Below are 20521 nucleotides of genomic sequence, written 5' to 3'. Positions count from 1 at the left end.
TCTTATGTTAGTTGTTGGTGGTATTCTGTGTTTCTAGGGCAATGAAAATAATCAGCAGAAAGTTTCTTTTCAGGGTGCTCTTCATCCCTTTCTAGGGTAAGTGTAGTCTGTTTTGGGTTTACCATAACTGGCCTCATCCTTGTGTTCAAGCATATTTTTGCTCTGCAGAAGATCATATACAGAAGTTTTGAAGATTTTCTTTGAGGAGAAATTGCTTTGTGGTCAACAGTTGTTTGCAACTGAGGAGAGATTCGAAAAGATTTTGGATATGATTCCCGAACAATGTAATATTTTTATCTTTTTATTTTCTTTAGATGAGATACTACCTTTTGCCCTTTTGCTTATCTGCTAGATCCCACTAAGTCTTTATTATTTTTTGCAAATTAGCTTCATTATAACATAGTTGGCAGCAATGCAGCTATTGCTTCTAAGCTTCGGGGAAAGTGGCAGGAGAGCCGTCGGTCGTCTACCTCAAACGAAGACATTAATGTTGTTCGGTGGGAGCAACTAAAACATCTACTACAGTCTGGAAAACAGAAGGTGCAAAACAAAAACCACATATTCCTGACCCTATTTAACACATCTTCATCATTTTAATATGGTGGTTGATAGATGTAGAAACCCTACCTTAACCATGGAATTAAATCTCGGTCAAACTGACCAAAATCTCCAAGTTCGCTCGGTTTCAGGCCTGGCTGAAATGAAACCTAGGGTCGAAACCACGAAACAAGATCTGGCACACCTGAAACCAGGTCCGAAACTGAGATCTCGATCCTTGGACTTAACCACCATTAAATAAGAGATCTTATCGAGAAATAATAAATGGCCTTGCTGTTTGGACACCTAAGGTATTGTTACCTGATCCTGACCGTATGTGATGGTTGGTTCTGAATCTTCTAAGCTTGTTGGTAAATTTAAAAAAAAATTTTAAGTATTGTTTCACCGGATTCATCTTCAAGATTTTTCTTGTTTCAAAGATAAGTTTGTTGGTTTTTAAACTGTAGGCTTGGGTGCAAATCATGGCAACAGTAATATGTAAACTCAATTTTTGACAAAATGTACCTTGCATGCATGTGCAGGCCATATATTTGGATGTGTATTTGTATTGTAGAGAGGGGTGTTGATGTAGATTAGTCACTTAATGGGCTTATTTTATTGCAAATAAGCCTTGGGTTGGGTTATGTATGTGTTGGGCCTTTGATCCCATGGGTTTTCTTTGTAGTGGACTACTTTAATGGGCCTAAAATATGGGTAGAAAGTAGGAAAACGGGATTTAATTCATTAGTTTAGTTAGAGTCCTGTTTTGAGTCTATTTCCTTTGTTATTTCAGTTTTAGTCTGTTTAGGTTTCCCTATTAGTGAATGACTGGTTAGTTATCTACTCCATGTTGGAGTTCTAGTCCTACTCCATGTTGGAGTTATAGTCCTAGTCCTATTATGAGTCAAAGTCCTGCTAGGAGTGCGTAGTCCTATTTGGAAATTAGCTCATAGTTATGATAGGATTACTATTCTGCTCTCTTTAAATAGAGGAGTCTATGTACTCATAATTTCAGATTTGAACAAAGATAATTTGCAGTTTATTGCTTAGAGTAGTTGGGATAGCTGTGGGTGAGAAGCCCAGGCTGAGATAACCACTTCCTCTCCCACATTGCCTTGTTTTTTCTTGTTTTCAACATTCAATTCCTTTATTCACTGTTATTGCCATCAGCCTTTAGGAAGAGCTGATTCTGTCCAGCATTACAAGAGCCATAATCGATCAGCAAAGAGTTCCTGTTCTTGAAGAGTCTTCTCAATTTTCTCTCTCCTGGGTCTGAAAATCAAGAAGGTAATTATCTCAACATCTGGCCATCAGAAGTCTTTCAATTTTTTAGGTTTTTATACCCTTCCTAGGGACTACCTACGCCCAAGAGTGCAGCTCAATTGGAGCCCTACAGACTTGGCCTCACCTCTCTCTCTCTTCTATCGGGTTGGGTTTTGGGCTGGTTTTGCTCCTGCATGGGTATTGTATCCTTGAGGGTTTATTTGATTGTCTTATTTCTTTGTTTGCTGGTTCTATTTGTATTGTTTGGGGTTTATGAAATTGTGGAGGTTAGCTTCTTGTAACCTACTCCTGTATTAAGTGGCATCAGAGCCTAATTGAAGATGGTTCTAGAAGTTCATTACTTTACTGGACAAAGGGATATATGCAAAGTCCTTGATTGGATAGATTCTTTGGAGGAGTATTTTGACTACTATAACTTGACAGAGACATAAAAACTTCGATTTTCTTGCTCCAGATTGATTGGTTGTGCTAGAGAATGGTGGAGAGTCCATGAAAAGCAACTTCGAGTCTTAGGACATGAGCCTAGGACTTGAGAAGAGATGAAGTATGAGTTAGCGACCTAATATCTCCCTACATATGTTCAAAGAAATCTCTTTAATCAGTAAGATTCCCATCAGAATACATCTACATGTCTCCAAGAAACAGCCACAAATGACAAGAATCTGAAACAGATGGTAGAGTTGAAGGAGGCTACTGTTGCCCAATCTAATGCTCAACCACGTTATTTTCATGGGGAATTCTTTGAATGAGTGTATGAATTGGACGTGTACTTTGACAACTACAACTTAACAGAGACACAAAAACTCCAATATGCATGTTCCCAGATGAGTGATTGTGTTCGAATACAATGGAGAGTCCGTGAAAGGCGACTTCAAGTTTAAGGACGTAAATCTAGAACGTGGGACGAGATGCAATACGAGTTGGCAGGCATGTACATATCTAAGCATGAACGAAGCATGTACTTCCTTCCACCAGATTTCCAATAACCACCCACAATTGACAAGAGCATAAAGGAATCATCGGCCTCTATTGCAAAAGAGCAACAAGAGAAGACTACTTCGAGCAGTAAACCAGAGTCAGAAGTTGAGGTTAGTGTTAAAGAAATTCCAGCAATTTCTATTGTCAAGGAAGAGCTAGTTATTGATGTTCCCTTTAACAAGACTCATGTGGAAGAATTCGAAAGAAACAAGGTTGCCACAATGGACATTGAGGTTGAGACTGAGGAACTTGACACTACAACAACTATAATGAATGTGAACAGCCAAGAGAAAGATCCTAAGGAGCTTGAGATTGAAAACGAGATTTAATTCATTAGTCCTACTTCATGTTGTAGTTATACTCCTAGTCCTTTTATGAGTCCAAGTCTTGCTAGGAGTGTCTAGTCCTATTTGGAAACTAGCTTTTAGTTATGATACGATTGCTATTCTGCTTTCTTTAAATAGAGGAGCCTATGTACTCATAATTTCAGATTTGAACAAAGATAGTTTGCAGTTTATTGCTTAGAGTAGCTGGCATGGCTGTGGGTGAGAAGCCCAGGCTGAGATAGCCACTTCCTCTCCCACATTGCCTCGTTTTTTCTTGTTTTCAACATTCAATTCCTTTATTCACTGTTATTGCCATCATCCTTTAGGAAGAGCCGATTCTGTCTAGCATTACAAGAGCCATAATCGATCAGCAAAGAGTTCCTGTTCTTGAAGAATCTCCTCAATTTTCTCTTTCCTAGGTCTGAAAATCAAGAAGGTAATTATTTCAACATCTGGCCATTAGAAGTCTTTCAACATTTTAGGTTTTTGTACCCTCCCTAGGGACTATACGCCCAAAAGTGTAGCTCAATTGGAGCCCTACAGACTTGATCGCACCTCTTTATAGTAGGTCTTTCTCTCTCCTATCGGGTTGGGTTTTGGGCTGGTTTTGCTTTTGCATAGGTATTGTATCCTTGGGGGTTTATTTGATGGTTTTATTTCTTTGTTTGCTGGTCCAATTTGTATTGTTTGGGATTTATGAAATTGTGGGGGTTAGCTTCTTGTAACTTACTCCTGCATTAAGTGTCCTTTTATGTATGAGTAATACACAATGGTTGGTAGGAGTTAAGGTGTCCTAGTTAAGTCATTTGTTAGCACACTAAAGGGTGTGCATAATCAAATTCAAAATCAGAGTGAAACTAATGGTTTTTTAAACTGTTGATTTAGAAAGTTTGTTAAACAAAAATATTAAATGTTGACAAGATGAATAAAATTCGCAATTTTAGGAAGTACCTATAGGATCCTGTGAATATCGAATTGAAATTAGGGATCCCTTTTAATTGATTATTTTGTCACATTGTGATTTTTCAAACCATTGAAGGGACCCGTTTGGGAACAATTGGATGATGACAAAATATCAAAGATGGGCACTCCTTATTTGATTTCAATGCAACAATGTACAAACAGTTCCTTGATGTTGGTGAAATGATTTCTAGTTTGAATGTGTTCATTTGAAATCAGGGTTCTTTTTTTTATGATTTAGATTCTTTTATTCTTTATTTCTATTTTATTTTGCTCCTTTACTTTTTTACTTTTTATTCCCTCTGTTGAGCAAAAAATCAACTTCTGTTGGTGACCGCTCGTTCTTATCTTCTTAATATGAATGTTCCTAAGATTTTTTTGGGGCAAGTTTTAAGTGCTTCTTACCTTATTAATCAAATGCCCTCATCTTTTATTTACAGTTAATCTCTTATGTCTACTGTTTTTCCTACTTCTCCATTGTTTACCCCCTCGAGTTTTTGGTTGTATGTGGTTTGTCCATAATTTATGACTTGGAATCGATAAATTATCTCCATGGGCCATCAAATGTGTCTTTATTTTGGGTATTCTTGTACTAAAAAAGGATATCAATGTTATGATCCTATTACTCGAAAGCAATTTCTTAATGAAAATGCCACCTTCTTTGAAAGTACTCCATATTTTCTGTTAGTAGTGCCATGGAAATTGAATCTTTCTGCTTTCCTCCGACTCTTGCATTGATTCTTGCAGACCCTATGTCTGCCTCTCCACCACTACACGTGTATCGGTGTCGTCCTAAGCCATCTTCATTATTTTTTGCTGCTCCTCTACTCAGATTGTTGTACGGGGATCCTACTCCACCATCTTCCACTATTGACTTACTAGTTGCTATTCTGAAATTTTTTCATTCGTGTACTCAAAAATCCTTGTTGCTTATCCTATTGTTAAGTTTGTTTCTACATTGTCCTTCTTCCCTTCATAGTTTTTCCTTTTCCTTATCTACACATTCTGTTCCTAATCCTACCACGGGACGTTGTCTCATCCTAGGTGGAAGTTGGCTATAGATGTGGAAATGGATGCCTTGCTAGGTCGCTAGACATGGACTATAATTGATTTACCTTCAGGTAAGGAAGTTCGTGAAGTGTCACTTGGTTTATACCATTAAGTATACCGTGATGGATTTATTGAGCGGCTCAAGGCTTGCTTGGTGGCCAAGGGATACACTCAGATATATGGTGTTGATTATTTTGAAACATTTTCTCCTGTTACTCATCTCAACTCTATCTGAGTTCTTATTTCTTTGGATGTTAATCTTGACTTGCCCATGTTTCAGCTTGATATTAAGAGTGCACTTTTGTATGGTGATTTACTTGAGGATGTTTATATAGAGAGCAACCTCTTGGTATGTTGCTCAGGGGGAGAATGCATTGAAAGTATGCAAGCTTCACAAGGCGATTTATGGTTTGAAGGAGTCACTAAAAGTTTGGTTTGATAAATTAAGAAAAATTGTTTTTGGTATGGGTTCACACAATGCTCTACTCTAATCACTCTGAGCTTGATCATTGGCATGTCTCGAAGGTGATAGTATTGGTTTTCCATGTTGATATTATCATATATGACAAGGATTTTTTTTTGGGATTGAAGGTGTCAAGGTTTGTTTACAACAATAAATTCAGATGATTGACTTGGGTGCTATTCGAAAGGCATGTTCAACGGAGGCCTTTGGATGCTCCAATATGAAGGAGTGATTTGATTCAAATTAAAGGAACTAAAAGAGCTAGGGGCGACCTAAAATGACCTTAGGAGAATTAGGTGAGGAAAGACATGCATAACTTAGGCCTTTATTAAGTATGATGTTGAATAGAGCTGACTGGAGGGTAAAGATCCATGTAGTTGACCGCATTTAGTTGGGATAAGAATGAGTTATGTAAAGATCCATGTAGCCAACCCCATTTAGTTGGGATAAAGTTGAGTTATTGTCATTGTAAAGAAAAAGGTGTTTGTTTGTCACATAGGATAATTTTCTTGATTGGGATGTTGGTTCCAAACCAGTTGATACCCCTATGAATCCTCATTAGAAGCTTGGTGTTTGTGAAGATATGGAGTTTGCAGAGAAGCATCAATACAGAAGATTGGTTGGTAAACTCATTTTCCTTATTGTGATTGGACTTGACATTTTGTTTGCGGTTGACGTCATTAGCCAGTTATGAAGAAGCCTTAGTAGGTTTATTGGGAGGCAACATGTCGTATTTTGAGGTATTTTAAGGTTGCTCTAGGGGAAAATAAAATTTATAAACCTTATAATCATAATTTTCTTGTTGGTTACTCTGATGCTAATTGGGTTGGTGTGGAAGGTGATAGACAGTCGGTCATTGGTTTTTCTACGTTTGTTGGTGGTAATCTTTTTTTTCTGGGTGAATAAGAAATTCAATACCAAGGGAGAAAAAGAAAAAGGGGGGGGGGCAAGATATACAATCTTGAAGGGGGAAAGCTGAAAACAACAAAAGATGCTACAACCCAGGAGGGGTAGGGGAGGGGGAAGCAGAATAGATTAATAGAAGAAGGTAAACCCCAGGAAGTAACAATGACACTGTTTCTTGGCGAGCTTACAACAGGAAGGGCAGGGATGAGGGAGAGTTTGGAGGAGACCTCGAATTAGATGGCATTCCAAATCTTGTCAAAAGACCGAGCGTTGGAGGTCCATCCATGGAGGTTGCGCTACATCCAAATATGGTTAATAGCAGCCCTGGAAGCAAATTTTCCAACAATGTCACAAATGGACTTCTAGTTAAGGTTATGTCAACCCAAATCCATTCTCTCGAAAGGGGAAGGGGGGGGGGGAATCTCCTAGAAGGCCAACAACAAGCAATGACTCTCCTCCAAATGGAGGAGGAAAATGGGCATTGAAAGAAGAGATGGTTAATATCTTCATAACCATTCCAGCAGAGGCAACAAGCAAGGGTGACAGGAATGTGGTGATGGATAAAGGAGGACAGGGTGGGCAGACAAGTGGAGAGTGCTCTCCAAACAGTGAAGTTATGATGGGGGATGTGGGATTTTATGCCAATGGGTGGTGCCATGGGCTCTCACGAGGTGCCAAACTGAGGAGGAAAAATTCCCGAAGGAGGAAGGGGACCAAGTGACTTTGTCTTCCCTAGCAGAGAGGGGGAGGGGGGGAGGGGGGGAGGAGCGAGGAGGGAGGGAGGGAGGACCAAATGGATGAAAGGATAGTGGGGGAGGTGGGAGGAGACCAGATGCCATTGGAGATAATGGAGGAGATAGGGGTGTCTAAGGCAAGACTAGAGGAGTAGACAGATATAGGCCCCACTTTCAAGAAAAGAACACCACTGGTGCCAGTTGTCAAGCTGAAGGGAGGTGTGATGTAGATTGAGCCTGCAGGAGAAGGGGGCCTGCTGGTTGCTTTGAACCAGGTCCAATGTTGGACCAGCCAGCTTCCACCTTGGCCCCATCTAACCAGCCCAAAAGAGGAGCCGGAAAACACTGTTCACGAGTTACTGTTCATATGAACAGTAACCCTGCACTTTTGTCCCCAAAAGAAGCGTCTAGAAGATCTTCATTTGTCCCTTAATGTTGGAAAATTGAAGCTTGAAAGGAGGAGTCCAGCAGCCGTCGAATTGGCCAAGTAGAGTAGGATTTATTTTAATTTTTTTATTTGAGTCCTACTCTAACTAGGATTTGTCTTAATTGCTTTATTTGAGTCCTACCCCATGTTGGAGTCTTGGGTTTATATTTGGAAAGTCTTAGTTAGAGTTAGACTATGTTTTAAGTTGTTTTGGTTGGACAAAGTCATTAATTTAGTAGCTTAAGTCCTAAGCTAAGTAGGATTATATTATGTGTTGTCCCAAGTTAAGTAGGTTTCTCATTTCCTATTTTAAGTTTGGACTTTGGAGTCATAAACCTCTATAAAAGAGGCATTGCTGTAACTTTGAGACACAAGTTGAATAGATGAAAATTGAGTTCTTTTTCTTCTTTTGTCTGTGGAGGTGGTGGTAAGTGATTTTCTGGTCTTGTCACATGCTGCATGTTTGAAGTTTGTAACAGTTTTGTGCCATGTTGAGGGCTGACCTGGTAGATCTGGACTTTCCAAATAATGGGTGAACCTTTTGGATTAACCACTTTTATGGTTCACTCTCAAGGTCTGCCCAATGGCTCATTTTTTCATTGCCCTTTTTCTGCCAATCCAGCTGCCATGTCAGGACCATTTGGAAACAGCAGTTGTCACAATATTAGGTCTGGTCTTCTGATAAAAATGTGGCTGAGCTTTGGTCTTGAGGCTTATGCTTCATGCTTCCCAAGGTTCTGATGCCTCATTGATTTTATCTTGTAAATTACTGATAGTCTTTTTGTTTCGGAAAATTAAATGCGACTTCATAGTTAGTAGGCTAGTCCATGACATTAATCATGGGTTGTTACGGTTTTATCTGCCATATATTTGTATCATTGTAGAACAATAAGCTTTGACTACAACATTTCAAAATCAATTTTTATTGGTTTTGTCTGAAAATTGATTCTCTTAAGTTCTGTATGCTTTTTCAGGGGCTTTGGAAGTGTGTTGAAGAGATTATATTCACTTATACCTATCCCAGGATTGATATGGAGGTCTGTGGAGAACCTTATTCATAGGTGGAAGTATACTAATGAAAAAATATATTTTAGATCTGTTTTTTCCTTCTCATTGATCATGTCTGTTTTCACATAGGTTTCGAAACACATGAATCATTTGCTAAAGGCACCATTTTGTGTGCACCCAAAAACAGGTCAGTATTGTAACTGGGCTAAGGTCCAGATCATCTTTAAAAATATGTATGAAGAAAATTGTAATGTTAACGGTGTTGTTTAAGCATCATCTTGGAAACACGTACCTTGATACAGAGGGTAACATCATTAACATTATTTTTTTTTTTTTGGGATGAGTCCAGATAAATTTATTATGTTGAAGCAAGAGGCCCATTTGACCTACGAAATGCCTTACGAAGTTGAAAGATCGATTCATTAAGGGCTTATCAGTAGCCTGAAAAGCCGAAATTTTGCTGAAATAATGTATTTTTTCCATGTGTCTTGCTTGGCCTTTTTTGTTGAGGGAGGGGTGCTAATGGTCGAAATGAGCAAACAAAATGACCGAAATTTCGATGAAACAGTGCAATTTTGGACTGAAATGAGCAAAATTTCAACCGAAATTTCAGCAAGTTTTTGAACTATGTAATAAACCTCTTTTTGCATGTCACCATACAAAAAAGGCATTCTTGATGTTTAACGTGTGAAGGGGCCAATCAGTATTAACAATCAAAGATATCAGGATGTGCGCAGAATTTAACCGAGGAATTGGGGAGAATATCTTAAAGTAGTCAACCCCTTAGGCCTCCGTGTACCCTTAGCAACCAGACTAGCTTTCAACCGCTCTACTGAACCATTAGGGTTTCACTTAATTGTATGCACCCAATAACACCTTACATGTCCTTAAGGTGGAATGACCAATGTCCAAGCCCTGCGAGGTAGTAAGGCATCCGTTATAGTTTTCCAACCAGGGTTAGACAAAGAATCTTTGTAGTTGGTAGGAGCAGATCTTGGGTTTAGTCTTAGATTTATCTTTGTTTCTTTTTATTAGTCTTTTTTTTATCTTGTTAGATTCGTCATTAGTAGGAGTTATAGCTTGCTTTCAGTCAGGAGTCCAAGTCAGACTCGAAGTTTATTTTCGAGTCCACATAGGATTCTTTTGTTTAAACTCTTTAAATAGCAACTCGTAGTCCATCGTTGGACAGATTTGATTTTGGAATTGAATGAAAGATTTATCTTATTGCTGCCAAAGCTGTGAGCGCAGATTCCTCTCAGACCTTCCTTTGATGTTCTCTCTCACTCGTCTCAGGTGCAATCTTCTTTTCCCTTTTCCCTTTTCTTCTCCTTCTATTATCTTTACTTTGTTATTCTCCATCCTCCCATTTAACTTTCTTGCCTGCTACTTCCAATCGCATGTCGTTACCCTGTTTCTGACGTGGATTGAGAACCCATAGGAGTTGAACGAATTCTTTGTTCGTAAGTCCAATTGGCCTGGAATTACGGGTGAGGATACCCTTCCATAGGTGACCTAAAACCTGAGATCACATCCTTAATAAACCCTCCTGTCAAGCGATCTTGACCTGAACTTGAATCTGGGCTGATAGATTCCTCCAGATCTGACTTCAATGAACTTTTAATTCATATTTTGTTGCTGATTTGGGTGATGGTTGGTTGGTTGGGATTCAAAGGTTAGTGGCTAAGGATCACGGGCCTGAAATTTCGTTTTAATCGGAGTCCATGCGAGGGAGAAATCTCACCTGAATCAACAATAGTTCACTGCTGATTCCATTGGAATCTGAAGAAGAGGAAAGGTTTATTCTCTCCTATTTTTTTATTTTTTATTTTGAAGGTCTAACTTTTCTGTTTATTACAATTAAGCCCTCTTTTCTGAAAGTGGTGTTCTATTATTCCCTTCCCCTTTAGTAATTCTAAAAAACCCCTCTACGCTCATAATTAATTTCAGTTTGAACCCATTATTTGTTCCTTCACTTTTGAGTGCTTGAGTTGTTCCTGAAATTATGAAAATGCCACTTCTTTTGAAATTGATTTGCTTGTTAACTGTGGGCCTATCCGCCTATATCCTAAATTAGGGTTTTTGAACCCCAGATCCACATCAGAGGGATGTGAGTGATAAAGCAAGTTGATGAGGAGAAGCAGGATGATGAGAAATTGAAATATAATTCACAATTGGATAGGTAACCAAAGAATTCTGAGTGCAGAAATGAGTACTTTTCTGAAGTGCTATAGGGAGATCAACGACAAAGGACGAATCTCCAAGCAAAGAGTCAGATGGAGGAGGCGGAGGAATGGCAGGGACAGTGGGCATTTGTTTAGGATGACGCTTGTATACCTGTCAGGGCACCCTTGTAGACTTGGAACATAAACCTAAAGAGGAATGAGCTAAGGAATAGGTGGGGGTGGGGGTGGGGGTGTTGGAGAGATAGGACCGAAGTCAGAAACAGATGTACAAAAATAGGGTGCATTCCCAAAAAGGCAACATTAACACTAATAAATTGCAAGAGGATCAAAACACTGGTAGCCCTTTTAGGTTCGGGAGTATCCCCAAGAAAAACACACTTGGTGGCCCGTGGAGTCAGTTTCTCAAGGCCAGGACGAAGATTATGGACAAAACATTGGCAACAAAATATGCAAGGTAAACTAAACAAAGAACTGGTAGGAAAAACAATGGAAAAGGGGTGTTATTATGAAGGAAAGAGGGCGACATTTGGTTAATAAAAAAATAGACGGTCAACAAGCATCACCCAATAAATTTTTGGAACATTCATATGGACCTACTCCATTTTGTTGAGGGTCTGTAAAAGTAGCTGGTTTGGTGAATCAAGCCATTGTTGGAACAAAAGATAAAATCTCATGTTGATTAATCTCAAAAGCATTATCAGTACACAAAACTTCGACACAGATACGGAACTAAACTTTTATTTCATTTTAAAATTGTTTGAATACAGACAAATTCAGAACAATCTTTTAAAAGGTACAATCCATGTTATGTGAGAATGATCGTCAATAAAAGAAACAAAAAAAGAAAAACCAGACTGACTCTTGACTTGACATGGGCACCAAATATCTGAATGAACCAAATCAAACATAGACGGACTCCTAGACTCACTTCACTACGAGACGGAAAAATAGTAGGGTGATGTTTGCCAAGCTCATAAGCTTCACACTCAAGACAGGAAATAGACTTACGTGGATCATATGCTATAGCTTGGAAAGAGAAAGGTGTTCCAGTTGGCAGTGCCAATGTAAATGGGAAACATTAGTGGAGGTAGAAGACACCATTGTAGATGAGGAAGCAACGTCGAAGTAGTATAGGCCATCCCTCTCATGTCTGCCACCAATCATCATCTTTGTCTTGTGATCTTGAAAAACATAATTGATAACGGACCAGTTAAGATTTTTACTCAATTGACTAACAAATAAAAGGTTAAGAGGTAACTTGGGAACAAGAAGTATAATAGATAAAGAAAGCAAAGAAGACAAAGGAACAACACCCTGACCAATAACATTAGTAAAGGAACCATCAGCAAGGATTACCTGTGATGGAGAATCAGATTGCTGAAATGAAGTTAACAAATTGGGCTTACTAGTCATATGGGAGGACACGTTTGAGTCAATGGCCCATGGAGTGGAGGATGAGGAAATGAAACATGTAGGCATACATAAATGAGCTAGTGTAGCCGTGGATGCGGAAGAGGATGTCTGAAGTTGCTGAACTCGTTTGAGGAGTTGATTGATTATATCAGTATGAGAGAAGACACCACCTCCAGCAGAATGACTTTAAGTACTGTCGGTAGGAGGCACCACGTTAGTATTCTTGTCAGAGAAAGCAGTATTAGCAAATTGTTGTTGTGCCCATTGGGGTTTGCCATGCTTCAACCAACATTTGTTAATAGTGTGATTAGGGCAACCGTAATGAGCACGCCATCGAACAATTGGATCAAAAGGTTGATTGCCACGATGACCCATGCTACGTCCATGACCTCCTGCCTGAGCCATGACCTCGACTAGGAGCAAAATTATCATGACCACGACCACGACCACCATTGTTAGCAAGAAAGGTAGATGAATCATTAAAAGGGATAGTGGATAAAGTTTGGCCAGAGAGGGACACGCAATACGTTGAATTTTCCAATAAGCCTCATTGATAGAGGGGATCTTCTCACTTGCTAATAGTTGACTCTTAAGTCTTAACATGCTGACGATTAGAGTCCCAACCTAGATAGGAACTTAGCAACAAGAAACTCAGCACGTTAAGACTTGAGAACATTAATATCAGTAGAGAGGGCTGATAAACATTGAGTTCCTCCCAAACAACCTATGCAACCTTATGAAACATGATATTGGCAGCCACTGAGGGCTCTATACTATTCCATTGCCAACAGAGTGAAGTAGCATTCTCATATTTCCAATCCTTGTAATCAGCATGGTTTAAGATCTCGGCGAGATCTCGCTAATATATCTCTTTTTCAAAAAGGGGAGACGAGATGTATGGCGAGTTATAATTGTACAAAACTCGACCGAGATCTCGCCTCTATCTCACCATATCTTGCCTATATCTTGCCTCTCTCTAATTTTTGAAGAAAAAACACTAAGAAGCAAGGATTTTGGTGGTTTTGCTTGGGGATCTCCATTCCTACACTCATTGAAGCTTAAAGAGTAGAGAATATTGCTTCCTCATGAATGTGACTCATCAATCATCAATGTTAATTGTTAAACAATTAAGTAATTATCTATGGTGTTAAAATTTTTATGATTATGTTGCATCATGTGTTGATTGTGGAATAGAGCATACTGGCCTAGGGTCCGAAGAGTCAGAGGCTACTTTACATAGGGTAAGAAGTCAAAGTACCATTTTAGGTTTGATTAAAAAAAAAACTGATGTTTCCATTGTGTTTAGAAGGCCTAAAATAGGGTAAATACCAAGTTTCAGGGGCTACAAAGACCATATGGTCACCGAGACCAACTACCAAGTCGACTGGGAAAAAATACATGATCTTGGCGAGATCTCTGTTTTTTGGATCAGTGAGATGGGGGGCGACAACGAGATCTTAAACCTTGGTAATCAGCAGCATTATGATCAGGTGGAGTTATCGTCAAGTAATCCATCTACCGTTTAGTTGTGATATAGACTTCCACGGCTTGTGCCCAGAGGAGATAATTGGAGGCACCATTCAACTTGATAGAAGTTATCGGAACATTCACATTCTCCACAAGAGGCTTTGATTCTGCTATAATAACAAAACAGAAGAACCAACAACTACTAAGGTAGATTTGAGATCGAAGTAAGGTCACATATATTGTTGAAGTATTTATATATATATTTTAATTTGTAAGGGGTATATGACCCATATGTACCATGGGAAAATTGATTTATTTGGCTGTTAATAGATTTAAAATATCCTTTGTAGCTAGGGTTAGTCAGTTTGTGCAGTCACTAAAAAAGAAAGTTCACTATGAGGCAGCTTGTCCGATCTTGAGGTATCTGAAGGGCTCATTTATCAGCCTCATTAGAATGTTGATCTGATGGGGTATTCTGATGCTGATTGGGCTGGTGCTAATGGTGACTTGAGGTCTATAGGTAGATTTTGCACATTTGTTGGTGGTAATCTAGTCACTTAGGCATAGAAAGAAACTGACCACTGCAGCTAGATCTAGTGCTGAAGCTAAGTATAGAGCAATGTCTCATATTGATACTATATCTTTCTTCAAGAGTTGGGATTTCATGTTCCTCATCCTATAAAGATGTGTTGTGACAACCAAGATGCTATCTACATTGCTAGAAACCATGTGTTTCATGCAAGAATGAAGCATATCGAGGTTAATTGTCATTTTGTGCGGAATTCTGTTATGCATAAGCTGATTGTCACAATGTCACACCATTTCCTCTGCCAATCAGCTTTGTGATATGTTTACCAAGCTTCTATTTCAGCCTGCCTTCCTGAGGAATTGTTTCAAGCTGCGCATGGGTGACCGATATGCTCCTGCTTGTGGGGGGAGTGTTGAAGTATTTCTATTGATTTTAAATTGTTAGGGTACATGACCCATATGTACCATGGGGGGTAAATATGAGTCATGTACTATTCCCATGTTCCAATAGAGCTTATTTGATATGGCTTCGGTTTGCCTTTATGATTCGGTTTTAGGTAGTATTCTAGGTGGCTTATGTTCCCTATCTTTTTGATTTTATTTCCTGTTGTATTTGTAACTCTTTAATATATATTGAGCAAGACGTAAGTACAGGGACTACCGTTCTGTTTGCAATAACATAACTCTTATCTCCTTCTCTTCTCCTTTTTTCTTCTTGGTATTTTACTGGTTTATTCTTCCTGGTATTGTATCATAGATGAAACAGATCCTATCCCGGAATATAGAACAGAACAGCAATGTATATATCCTCAAAAGGAAGCAACTTGTAGCCTGTACATCAACACAGTAGCAATAAAACGGATAGAACCAGCTTGCGGTAAGAGAAAACTGCCTTGGAAACCCAGATTTGGTTGATTTGTAATACTAGAAAGAACCAAGGCTCAGAACGACCCAATAATGAGGTCGAAGGACCCTACTGTGGTGGGGAATAAAACCCTAGAAGGGCAGGTAGAGTCGATGAGAACTCCAAATAGGGCAGAAACAATGCTGCAGGAAAACAACCCAAAAGCAGGGCACCAACAGCCAGTTTATGGAGTATAAATTAATCTGTAAATGCAGCTTGGATCAGGGCCATATTGTTTTCGAACAACCCTTGTAGATGGGACTTTAATACCCCAAAAATAGGAGACGGATTAGTTGGCCAGATGGAAAGCAATTGCACCATGAAAAAATGCCAAAAATATTCAGGAAACAGAGTAGCACAGACTTCAGTCGTAGCAGCCATCATTTGGGGATGTAGATAACACTTCACAGCCATTGGAAACCCCAGTTTTTCATTGTACTATCAACTATGGTTTCAAAAAAGAAAAAAAAAAAAAAAAAAAAAAAAAAAAAAAAATATATATATATATATATATATACAGCATTGGTTACTGTTGAACAAAAGAGGATATATATATATATATATATATACAGCATTGGTTACTGTTGAACAAAAGAGGATACCAAGAAGATCTCTCAAAATAGGAGAACTGTAATAACCACTTGGAGCTTTAATGCTCTGATACCATGTGACAATATCAGTCCATTAAAGACAACCAGTAGCAACAAGGAAGAGGAACAAAAGAAGATGAGAGATTGAGAAAGTGTGAGAGAAAAGAGGAAAGAACTTGACTATGGTTTGAATTGTGAACAGTATACAAACCGTGGGGAGAGGAGATCTATTTATGTTAAAATTATGATATCAAATACATAATCCACTGACTCACTTAAGTAACTTACCTAACTACCCAAAATACCCCTTACTAACATAACCAAACATAAACAGAAAATAAACATAAACCGAGACTAATCTTAACAATATTGATTCCTTCATGACAATGACCTACATTATGACACATGAAACTGGACTAACCGCTTAATCCGTACCTAGACCTGACAAATTGTGGTGATGATGACTCTTCCATAGTGGCACTTGACCAGAGTAACCTTGAAAATAGAATGGTTAATTGTATTTTGTTCAAGTAAAAAAGGCCTAGAAATCATGTATATATCACTAGGTGATGGCCAAGGCATTATCTAAAAGTTGATCCAAAGAAAGGACAAGATCAAGGCTTATTTAGGAAAGTTAAAGAACCCTAGGGTCAACCCCGGAATGGCCGAGATCAACCGCGAGCAGCAACAGGATTATGCAGAGAGGTGGGTTTCATAACCTCATGGTGCGAGTGTGTATATTCTCAAATATGGAGACGTAGCTCTTAACAGCTCTCATCGAGGTCAATTGCGACCTTCTGAGGTTGATCGTGGCTGTCTCAATGGCTCTAAATTTTTCTATTATGCACAAGCTTATAATTATCAGATTAAACGACTCTAAATTGTGTACCTTCCTAGTGGTTTGCATTTGTTATTTTCATCAACTCTATTATTCCTTGAGTGACCAATTGGAAAAGAACGAAAAGTGGCAACATCATCGGAATCCAATTCACCCCCTTTTGGGTTGCTACTTATATGGTCCACCAGAATTGCTTTCACAGATTTGACTAAGAAGTTGATTTGCTATATTTCTCTCTTAAAATGACATTTTTTTTTTCTTTACATTTACTAATTATTGGTGCCAAACATCTTTCAGATTTTGAGTGATCAGGTGGAAGATGCTTCTCAATATAAAATAACTCACTAATTATTGCTTGTTACACCAGGCCGTGTTTGTGTTCCGATTGACCCCAGCTGCTGTGAAGAATTTGATCCTACAACTGTACCAACCCTTTCCACGGTGAGCATATCTAAACTGTTTCTGGTTCTCACAGTTGCAGCTTATTAGAAAACCTTTTGAATGCCAAACATATTATCGAATTATGGACATATCGTTTATCAATAACATTCTTTGAAATTAATAGATTAATCACATTTTACTCCCCAAGAAGTTAATAGAAATATACTGCTTTGACTTGTGCCTCCTAATGTAGCTGCCAAAAGAATATGGTTATCTAGATATGGATGTATACAACTTAAGCACCGTTTGATAATGTTTCTGCTGTTTCTAGACATAGAAACATTAGAAACGGCTTTTCACGTTTCCGGAAACAAAAACGAATTTTTTGGTGTTTGATAAACCTGTTTCTCGAAACGTTTTTTGTAGACATAATGCCACAAAAACCCCAATAGTATCATCGGATGCCCAAAAGGGAGAGAGGGTTTGGTTGCCTCTTTTTAGGTTTAAATAGTTGAGAGATTTATTGGGCACAACAACCTTTTTTTTTTCTCTTAAATTCGTAAGTTGTTTTTAGAATTGTAAATAGGCATAAATTTTGATTTATGTTTCTTGAAACGGTTGAAATGGAACAATTTTATCAAATGCTTTTTAGGTTGTTTCTCCGTTTTTGGGAAAAAGAAAACGCAGAAACGGCAGAAATGGAACGTTCTCAAACGGTGTCTTAGATGCCATCAAACTGTGACATAGCTCTTATAAGATTGATAATTCGTATCTGATCAGTTTGATTGCCAATCCTGCCTTTCTCATTAATACAGTTGAATGCTTAAGATCGTCCGGACAGATCAATCTATTTTTGTTAGTAGATGATATCCTAGCTGATCCAACTGGTTGTTTGTTCAAATTAACACTGGTTTTGGTCATGTTTATGGTATAATATCAGAGTATGATAATCTTATACTTCAAACTCATTGTTTTACTTCTGTTGATCAATAGTTTAATTCCTTCTAGTGGTTTCCAAATGTTTATACTTGTCATGGTATCACATGTTTTTGACATTGAGATATCAGTTCAGTTTTCATTCCAAATCTCGCTGTGAAAGTGAGACCTATCTTTCTCATAGCATACATAAAGATCATATGTTACCCGTACATGCAAATAAATAATAATAAATAAAGTTCCAATCTTGATTCGAAAAATGCGAAACATTAGTATTCTCTGTCCTGATGTTCAAAACCATATTTTTCTTTCCTAAATATTTAGTATGTATTTGTATAAAAATGATTAGCATATATGTTAGCATTTAAATGTTCTAATATGTTTCATATTTATGGAATTTTTTTAACTGTATTTTATCTCTTACAATCGACTCATGTCCGTACATATACTGCATCTTAATTTTCCTGTCCACTAATTTACTGAATCTGTTTCTCCATGGCTTATACATTCAAATTCAGTAGTGTTCTCTCTCTCTCTCTCTCTCTCTCTCTAAACTTCTTCTCAGTCTTTCTATGATTAAAACAACCAATAGCTTTATAAGATGAGGCTGTACGAAGTTTCTCTAAGGAATCAGAGTTCAATCAGTAGTTTAATGAATGATTGTGAGATATTGATTCACCTTTATCTGTCCAATAATAAAGAAACAAAATTTCAATGTTTGTTAATAACCTTCAATGTGATTTTAATATGCAGCTTCTGGAAGAACTCAACATGGGCGGTTCAAGAGTTGAAATTGACAATGGTATGTTGATGGAAAACTGGACTACTATAGCATCTTCTATGTTTTGGGAAGCCTTTCTTTCTACCTATGAAATGGTGCTTTTAGCTTTGCTTCTTATTTCACAGCCAATGTGGACATGGGATGATTCTTTCATGAGATCATAAGGCATGATAATTAACTTTTTTCTCTTATATTTGATGGCAGAATTGGATAGAACTTCACTTGGCAAATCAATCAGGTTTTTCAGATCATCCTTCTTGCAGCCTCTACTGAAGTCTTCCAAGGTTCTTTTCATCCTCTTTCATTTTATTTGTATTTGGTACTTATTATCATAGATAGTCCTTTTGAGAAAGTAACCAGGGGCAAGCTAAGAACTCTGAGAGTTTGCTTTTGCATGTTGGTATCTGTAGTCCCTCTTTGTCCATTTGAAAACAAGTAACATCATTTAACTGTACAACAAATATTTGTCACTTACATACATTGTGATGATGTAGGAGGAGATGGAAAGTTCATACAATGCCAATAATCAGCAGTCCAAAAACTCGTTAAGTTGGTAATGTTTCTCATATAAATTCTGTTACCATGTTGCCAATGTTGGTTCCACATCTCTCTGTTCTACCTCTGAAATAGAGGGGAAGTTCTAATGTTGTATGAGACTAGTAAATATCTCACTCAAGTATGTAAATATCATGTATTCCTCCCCAACGGAAAGAAGGAAGGAACAAACACTTTTTGTTTTATCATACTTATTACAAAGCCTATGATATAGAGGTAGATGGATTTTTTATGCACCATTTAAAATAGTTTCTGACCATATTTCTCGAGTTGTCATGCACCTTCTGATCTGTTATTATAACCTCTATGATTTTCTTTTTGAATCCAAATGAATTAAAGCAATGGTAGTTAGGGTATGATAAGTGACTAGGCCAAGTGCTGGCCTATCATAAACCATCCCGATTCCAATGAGCATGTCCCTGAGTGCTCAGATGGGGTTTATGGGAAATTCCTTATTTCATCCTTTATGATGTTGTAGATGTCCTCTATCCACGTAATTAAAATTTATTTACCTTGCTACTTTATGGTTTAAATTTTGGCTGTTGACTTCTGAATAATTGTTTCCGTGGTTATGAACAGTTATGCCCAATTAACATTATGATTATTATTTAAATTTTACCTATTGGCTGTTATTATTGTAGTCATTGTTATAACAGCCATAACGAATGTTCTTCCTCCACCCCCCGGATCTAGGCTTTGTCGATGGACAGTATTGGGCTATGCTTCTTTATTTTGAGCTGGATAAGCCATTCAGTCTTTTCTAGATCTTTGATCCTTCCAAGAATATTGGGTTGACCAAGTGGCAAGTGGTGATTGAATAGGTTGCTCTATTGTAATTTTTTATCTGAGAGTACCTTTAAATTGAAAGAAAATGTTAATAAGATGGTTACAAGGTTAGCGATGCTTAAGACAATAGAATTTTCTTAGTCAACTAACAGTAGATACATAAAATGAGTAGTCAAGGCTTGAGACAGAAAAAGCTTAGGACAACTCTAACAATTCTTTTGAGATTGTATGGTCTTGTAAAGTGAAGGCCAAAGACAGCAACATAAGGAGCATATTCAATAAGGCTTCTCTGACAGGACAAGGGGAACAAATCGGAATCATGTCTATGCCTTAAGAGTGGATGATCCATCTAGTTGATATGAAGCTTTGTTAAATATTATGGTTATAGATGGATAGGACAAATCTCATGAATGCTTGGGATGGGGGGAGAGTAACCCTATGAAATATCCCCTTATGTTGGGATTTTTTTTTTTTTTGGGGGGGGGG

At 38.0% G+C, this 20521-nt stretch overlaps 1 protein-coding gene across 1 annotated transcript in view; it reads left to right on the top strand.

The window, feature by feature from the left end:
* Positions 1 to 19508, top strand: part of LOC122063152 (DNA primase small subunit) — a 38657-nt gene extending 19149 nt beyond the window's left edge. The window contains exons 10-18 of the mRNA XM_042626845.1: positions 38 to 96; positions 169 to 284; positions 419 to 540; positions 8640 to 8702; positions 8803 to 8860; positions 16964 to 17037; positions 18667 to 18715; positions 18899 to 18978; positions 19189 to 19508. Of these exons, the coding sequence (XP_042482779.1) occupies positions 38 to 96; positions 169 to 284; positions 419 to 540; positions 8640 to 8702; positions 8803 to 8860; positions 16964 to 17037; positions 18667 to 18715; positions 18899 to 18978; positions 19189 to 19251 (684 nt within the window). The 3' untranslated portion in view covers positions 19252 to 19508. The remainder of the gene's footprint in view (positions 1 to 37; positions 97 to 168; positions 285 to 418; positions 541 to 8639; positions 8703 to 8802; positions 8861 to 16963; positions 17038 to 18666; positions 18716 to 18898; positions 18979 to 19188) is intronic.
* The last annotated feature ends 1013 nt before the right edge of the window (positions 19509 to 20521 follow it).

Source organism: Macadamia integrifolia, unplaced genomic scaffold (assembly GCF_013358625.1).
Source record: "Macadamia integrifolia cultivar HAES 741 unplaced genomic scaffold, SCU_Mint_v3 scaffold1220, whole genome shotgun sequence".
Classification (NCBI taxonomy): domain Eukaryota; kingdom Viridiplantae; phylum Streptophyta; class Magnoliopsida; order Proteales; family Proteaceae; genus Macadamia; species Macadamia integrifolia.
The sequence above is the reverse complement of the archived record's forward strand: the minus strand, read 5'-3'. Positions and strand labels throughout refer to the sequence as shown.